The 7,078-nt window shown below is 48.0% G+C and overlaps 1 protein-coding gene across 1 annotated transcript in view; it reads left to right on the forward strand.

Moving 5' to 3' along the window:
* CECR1 (cat eye syndrome chromosome region, candidate 1) overlaps positions 1 to 6,569 on the forward strand; it is a gene marked incomplete at its 5' end in the record, with an annotated part of 15,332 nt that extends 8,763 nt beyond the window's left edge. Inside the window, 6 exons of the mRNA XM_010009505.1 lie at positions 1,346 to 1,473; positions 2,592 to 2,682; positions 2,980 to 3,088; positions 4,050 to 4,207; positions 5,011 to 5,213; positions 6,354 to 6,569. Coding sequence (XP_010007807.1) covers positions 1,346 to 1,473; positions 2,592 to 2,682; positions 2,980 to 3,088; positions 4,050 to 4,207; positions 5,011 to 5,213; positions 6,354 to 6,462 — 798 coding nt within the window. The remainder of the gene's footprint in view (positions 1 to 1,345; positions 1,474 to 2,591; positions 2,683 to 2,979; positions 3,089 to 4,049; positions 4,208 to 5,010; positions 5,214 to 6,353) is intronic.
* Positions 6,570 to 7,078: the final 509 nt, after the last annotated feature.

The raw sequence follows: 7,078 nt of genomic DNA on the forward strand, positions 1-7,078 counted from the left end.
GGGGGAGACTCCAGAGCTCTTGGGCTTGCCTGCACCCAGCAGCTTGGCATGCTGTGAGGTACAGGCAGCCTGGAGGTACAACCACACTGTGAGGGCTGCAAGGAGCTGCGAGCATGCTGGGCTGCTGGCCCCCAAGGGAAGTGCCAGCTAGGCTGGGGCAGGGATGGGAGGGAAAGGAGACACTTCATGAGGTGAGCAGGGTGTGATGGGAATGGTGAAATGCTTGTGTGGCTGGAGATCCTCCACAAGGCTCGGACAACAGCACTGACACTCTGCAAAAGCTTGCCTTGCAGCAAAGCCAGCCAGAAGCGGCCCCTGAGGTAAAGTAAATGAAAATCAGGATTTAGTGCGTAACAGCAAACATTGTGGAAAAGCCACCCAAACCCAGCTGTGTTTGCAAATTCAACTGTGTAAAGTCTCACATTCCCATGGGCTGCAGCTCGGGAAAATTCCCTTGGAGAGTCTGTGTCCGCACCACAGTTGCTGGTGCCTGCAAGGGGGATGCCACAGGGGCATAGGGGCTTAGCAAGGGGCATCACTGTGAGGGGCAACATCGAGGGGAAGTAAGAATGTGGAGTGGACCAGTTGGAGGGTGGAGAAGGGTGAAAGAGAAAAGAAAGGCAAGAAGGATAAGAGAACAGAATTATTTTAGCCACTGTTTTTAAAGCGACTCCAGGCAGGTCCTTTGTGTGTTAGTATCAATCAGGGTATGCAGGGCTACAGGTATACAAAAGCCCTGTGTATAACCTCACTACCAAGTGAGGATCTCACAAGGTTGATGAGACAGAGCATGCCAAAAGGATTGGTTTTCCCAGTTTACAGCCAGAGAACTGGGAAAGCATGGCAAGACTAAACAACAGACACAAGGTCACAGAGTCTGCTCCACTCTGGGAGAGTGGAGCAGAAGTGTAGTCCAGCTGGGAGCTTATGGAGCTTATGGAGCCCTTTGTGTGCCTTGGGGCTGCCTTGGCTGATAGACTGCCGCCGCGAGGCACAGAGCGTGTGTGAGCTGCCAGACAGCTGGACAAAACACTCCAGCATTTGATATAGACATGAGTAAGAGGTCATGGTATCCTCCGGGTGCTCAAGGGCACTTGCTTGCCATGTCTGAACATGTAGGAACTTGTTTCTTGCATCATGCAGGAAGGAGGAAAACCACTCCTTGGTTCTTGCCATCTGGTAAAGGCTTCAAGAAGAAAATGTTCTGCACAGATTTAACTGTTTTTTTTCTGCCCTATTGATAGACCACAGCACATTAGTTCTCCCAAGCTTTTCTTCATTTCTCTCACCCTCCAATAGAACACCTCTTACAGCTTCTTCTTGCCATGTGCTTCTCATCCTGCAGGTGTATGAACTGGATGGCACCCTGCACAATAAGTCTTGGTCCATAGCAACCTATCGGGAAGTGACCAAGCAGTTTGTGAAGGAGCACCCTGACTTTATTGGAGCCAAGATCATATTTACAGCACACAGGTAAAGGCTGAGCAGAGCTAAAAGGGGCTGAGCATGGCTGCCTATGCTACAGCAAAGGTGGTGGTAGGAACAGACGGGTCCAGGCCAGGAGAAATGATGCTGAGGTTTGGGCTGAAGTGCCACAGTTGGTTAGCAGTGCCCATCTGTGTCATCAGACCTGGGGTATTGACTCCCGAAGCATTCCCTGGCACATGTAAAAGGCTGAGGATGAGAAATCGTCTATATAAGTCTGTGTACGTGCAAAGCGAGCAGGGTTAGCTCATGGTGTGTGCTGGAGAGACAAGCATCTGTGAGCCCTGGCTGTGGGAATGAGCAAGGGGAGGGCTGCTTGCATGCGTGTGTCCAAGCCATGCATGCTCTCTTCCTGAGCCTGGATGTACTCCCTCTCTCTGCGGAAAGTGAAGCAGTGACAGCAGTGCCTGAGTATGGGCACTTGGTATTACAGAGGTCCTCATGGAACCCTGCAAAAGCTGTTCTCCCAGCAGCCTTTGTACGGTATGTTCATGCTGCTGTTCGCAGGCAGGCACAAGGCTGTTCTCCAAGTCAGCCAGATGCCATGAAGTCATGTGAGGTGATCCCGAGCAAATATAACAGACCTCTCATCAGCACTTACTCACTCCAGCTTGGCAGAATGCCGTTTCCAGTTCAAGAGCTGGCTTGCCTCTGGCCAGCTTGGGTATGGATGGAGTCTGTCTGCAAAATGGACTGTGATGTTTAAGTCTGATAAGGCTGGAAGAAATCTAAATTTAAAACTCCTGAAATGCAGCTGCTGTCCCACCTCCCAGCAAAACAGTGGAGAGGAAAAAAAGTAAATTAAACGTTTTCTCTCCATGCTGTTATGTTCCCTGCTTGGTAGATGGGAAAGCCAGTGAGTCAGACGTGCCTCAACTCCAGTGACAGCAAGGTCTAGCCAGGCGTTTCCTGGTCATTCAGGGGTTTCCTTTCATAATATCAATTTTCTACTGCTGTTACTCTGGAGACCTGAAGCTGGTTGTCAGATTCAGGAGTAACTTGCATTTTGGAAATATCCCTGGGGGCCCTGTTTCACAACTCAAAGCCAGAGAAGGCAGGCCTGTGGGAGTGAGCCTCTGCACTACTTTCTTTCTCTGGCTCTTTAGGATGCTGAATGTTTCCCAGATTGAAGAAGCCATCATCACTGCCATGGCACTCAGAGACCGCTTCCCAGACACTCTGGCAGGCTTCGACCTGGTAACTGTATTTCTTCTGTGGCTTCAAGTTAACCCCTAGAGGTGCAATATATGTATAATATGGCATATGTTTTATACCAGAGCCAGATCCTCTGCTGCTGTACTGTAATCAGTGTAAATGAATCACAAATCTTCCAGCTAAGGATTTTGTTGAGCGTACTTGACAAAATCCCCTGAAAGAATCATCTCCCTACTCCACAGCATTGTAATTTCAGTACAGTTGGCACCTCGGTGACATATAGCTGTTAAGTCCCACCATCTTCCAGAGCACGTTCAGAAATACCTATCTTTCCTTCAGGTTGGTGATGAGGATGAAGGTCATTCTTTATGGGACCTGAAGGATGCCCTGACCCTCCCATATTCCCTGGGGGTCAACTTGCCATACTTCTTCCATGCTGGGGAGACTGGTAAGCATGAAGACTCAAGGCCTGTTATTGCTTGCAGAGGCAAGGCTTCTGTACCTAGAGTGTGTGTGTGTGCATGTGTCTATACATGTGTATATAACCAGTTTTCCCTGTGTTTCTCCATGTATCAGGTTGTTGACTGTAGCATTCTTACATGGCACCTGCCCTGCCTGCTCCCTGCTCTCGACTGTAGGCATCATGTGGCTCAGCATCTCTGCCCTGTGTGTGACACAGAGCCATGCTGCAAGAGTTATTCTGGTAGCCATTTCCTACCCAGAGCAGTGCCCACCTCCTAATCACAGTGGCAGCAGAATTCCTCAACCATTATTTTACATTTTAAGGTGAAGGCATGTCTGAGCCAGCCTCAAACCTTATCTGAATACACTCATCAAAGTAACTGACCATTACCTTTCATTCCTAGGGCAGCATATTCCTATTGGCAATCCACTGTTCAGTCCACATGGGTGAGGTTTACCTTAACCATGTGTGACAGCTGTGTCTAACTTGTGTGTTATGCTTACTGCATGTTGACATCTATAGAGAAGATGGCTACATCTGAACTAGTTACCTTAGGTTCCCTTTACAGATATGGACAGCAACAAGCACTTCTAAGGCACAATATATCTCATGCTAATGCATAGGCTATTCGTCAGAAATTATTACTTCTCTCCATTGAATATCAATGCAGACCAGCATGATTAGCTTAGCTGTAAGAGCAATACTGTGGACATCTAAAACCAGGTGAGATAAGTAGGTATCTCTATGCTGAGGAATGTCCTGGGCAGATTTGGATCCCTGTTTCACTGAGAATGCAAAGTGGGAACTCGGAGCATGAGCAACCCTCCTACCTTAAAACTATGACATTTATTAAAGAAATCATCTAGCAGTTTTATGAGAAGATTTCTTATCTGAGACAATTTATTTCCTCACAGCACTGCAGTGATTCTTACCTGTCTTTGCTCAGACTGGCAGGGCACCTCTGTGGACAACAATGTGCTGGATGCACTGCTACTGAATACCAGTCGGATTGGCCATGGACTTGCCCTCATTAAACATCCAGTAGCCAAAAGTTTGTCTCTGAAGAGGGATATTCCTGTAGAAGTCTGCCCCATCTCCAACCAGGTATGTTGGTAAAAGCTTAGGTCTTGGGCTGGGACAGAGGAATGGAATTTACCATGATAACAGGAGGCTGAGGAGCAGCTGAACTTTTTGTTGCACCTAGGCTGGCTCAGTTTTCTTTGCACCATGTTACATTGCAGTCTGCCATGTAGACACATGCTGTGTATATATAAGGCTGGTAATGCCAGTCAGTTCACAGTCATTTAAATTCCTATCCAGAGGAACATGGGAAGGCAATCCTCCCTAGTGGAGGTGAGGCCCAGAGCCAGGGAGGTACCTAGAGAGACACAGTGGAAAATACTTCAAAGTCAGAGGCTGAGAAGCTGGGATTTGTAACTGGAAGTCTTTTGGTTTTGTAGAATTCATAACCAAGGGGAACTCTTTTGCAACACATTAGCATGGTGCCCATTGTCCCCTGGGTGCAGCAGAAAGGGTGCTCTGGGGTAGAGATGTACCCGTGTGAGCCTTGAGGGAAAGAACCCTGTTACCAGCTCCCAGATGCCCTCACAGTCAAATTGTCACAAATGAGCAGAAGTTATTCACCCCACTGGCCTTGGTTTAGGTGATTAATGTAAGAAACCAATCTCCTTGTGTAGTCAGTGGAGACAAATAGGCTCCTCCTGCAGCAGTTCAGAGGAGAACGCCTAGCATGCTCTGAAGAACCCACTGGAGGCTCTTCCTCCCTGATGACTACCTGCTGACACAAGCAGCTAGAGGAAGCTAGAGCAGTGTGATAAGTGCCATCGTGCAAGCACAGCTACAGCAATAACCTGATGTTGTGTTATTTCCCACCCTTCCCTGCCAAGGTCCTGCTGCTGGTAGCCGATCTGCGGAGCCACCCTGCAGCTGACCTCATGGCTGAGGGGCACCCCATTGTGATCGGCCCCGATGATCCCCCTATCTTTGGGGCAAGAGGAGTCTCATACGACTTCTACGAGGTGTTCATGGCCATCGGAGGGATGAATGCTGACCTGAGGACCTTAAAACAACTTGCACTCAACTCCATAAAGTAAGCTACTCACCTCTCTCATCTAGCAATAGCTAAGGGGGCTATCAACATGCTCCCTGGAAATCCACTGTATTTGGGCCTTGCCTCCAGTCTCCTCTGCCATATGAACTGGGCTTCCATTAATCCAAAGTCTCCTCTGTGTGTCTCCTGCAGAGGCAAGACAAAGGGACCGAGAGACTCCTCTGCCTGTGCTCTTGAGTGCCTTTCTCTAACTCAGCGTCTCAGTTTATCCCCCCTTTTCCATCCTTTGCAAACTTGCCTCCAGCACCTTGTTCCGGATATGGGAAAAATCTTAGGCCTTTGCATCACTTGTCTATTTCTGTCAAAATTGACTTGCTGTGGTGTTTGCTATGGCTCACTGGGGAAACACAGGAAAATAATCTACCAGCATGTAGCTTGCGTGTGTTTAACCACATTTTCTATGTATCTAGACAGCTCTGAATGTCCCAAAATAGTTTGGATATGGTGCCGAGGACCTTTCTGCACATTCCTGGACTCTTGCCTGTTTGCCAAATCCTGTGCCAATCCTCACATCAATCCCAAGTCCCTGCATGGCCAGGGAAGACAACAAATATTCATTTCTTACCAATCTGGATCAAGCCCAGGGCACATTTGAAAGCAGTGCTCTCTCTTCTGTACTAGTGTCCAGCTTACGCAGACTGAGCTGTTTGTCCACATGGTGTAATGGGGTAATGGTTTTAAACTAAAAGAGGGGAGAATCAGGCTGGAAAAATGCTTTACAATGAGGGTGGTAAAATACTAGAACACATTGCCCAGGGAGGGGGTGGATGTGCCATCCCTAGAGACATTCGAGGCCAGGCTGGATTCTGGGCAATCTGATCTAGTTGAAGATGTCCCTGCTCATTGCAGGGGGTTGGGCTAGATGACCTTTTGAAGGTCCCTTCCAACCCAAACTATTCTACGATTCTATGACTCTGTAGCTATTGATACGGCCTTGTCCCAGCATGAGCCCAGCTGGCAGGAGCTCAAGGCTCTTTACACTGCATTACTCTGTGTGGTGTAGGCATGTCCTGCAAGAGTTAATCTCTTACTGCTTCCTGCCCTTTCATTTCGGTCACTGATCTTGAAATGGCTGCCCCCTTGTCTCTTGTCTGATACTGACTTTTCTCCTCCTCACAGATACAGTGCCATGCTACCAGGTGAGAAAGCCAAGGCCAAAGAGGTCTGGCAGAAAAAATGGGACCAGTTTGTGGCTGACTTCTCTGATAGCTTTTCAAGGGAGCTTTAGAGGGGAGGAGACACATCTCAGAAGGCATTTGGCAAGCCAGAGCCAGCCAGACCTATTGCTAAGAGGAAAACTGCTTCTTCCATTTGACCTGATCAGATGAATGAACCTCAAAAGTCTGACCTGGCAATGGGCTTCACCGGCTTAATACTAAGAATGAGCTGCACTATCCTGTGGAAGTCATGGACTGGAGGTAAAAGGGAGCAGTTATAGCAACAACAAAAGAACATCCTGCTCAAAATAGTCAAAACAGTTAAAAATTGCCAATGACCAAATCCTGACATCCTTATTCAGGAAAAACATGCTTTCTAATTAACTTTAGCAGGAGATTGCCAACATGAGGATCTCCAAATTTCGCCTTATCATTACAAAACGCAGACCTTGTCCGGAAACAGCTAAGACAAACATCCAACCATTTGGGCCACTGACCTTCAGGAGAGCAAGGACTGAAAATGACTCTTGTTATGTTTAACGCTGGGCCTGCTGCCAAAATAGCACTGCTAGGTCGAAGAACCAGTCATAGGTCTGATGTCTGCTATTTCAGGACCTACCATGGCTGGAAACAAACTGATGGAACTTGCTCCCAGAACATTTAAGCCTGGTTGCACTGTGATCCTGA

The sequence above is a fragment of the Nestor notabilis genome, unplaced genomic scaffold, assembly GCF_000696875.1.
Source record: "Nestor notabilis isolate BGI_N333 unplaced genomic scaffold, ASM69687v1 scaffold170, whole genome shotgun sequence".
Lineage (NCBI taxonomy): Eukaryota > Metazoa > Chordata > Aves > Psittaciformes > Psittacidae > Nestor > Nestor notabilis.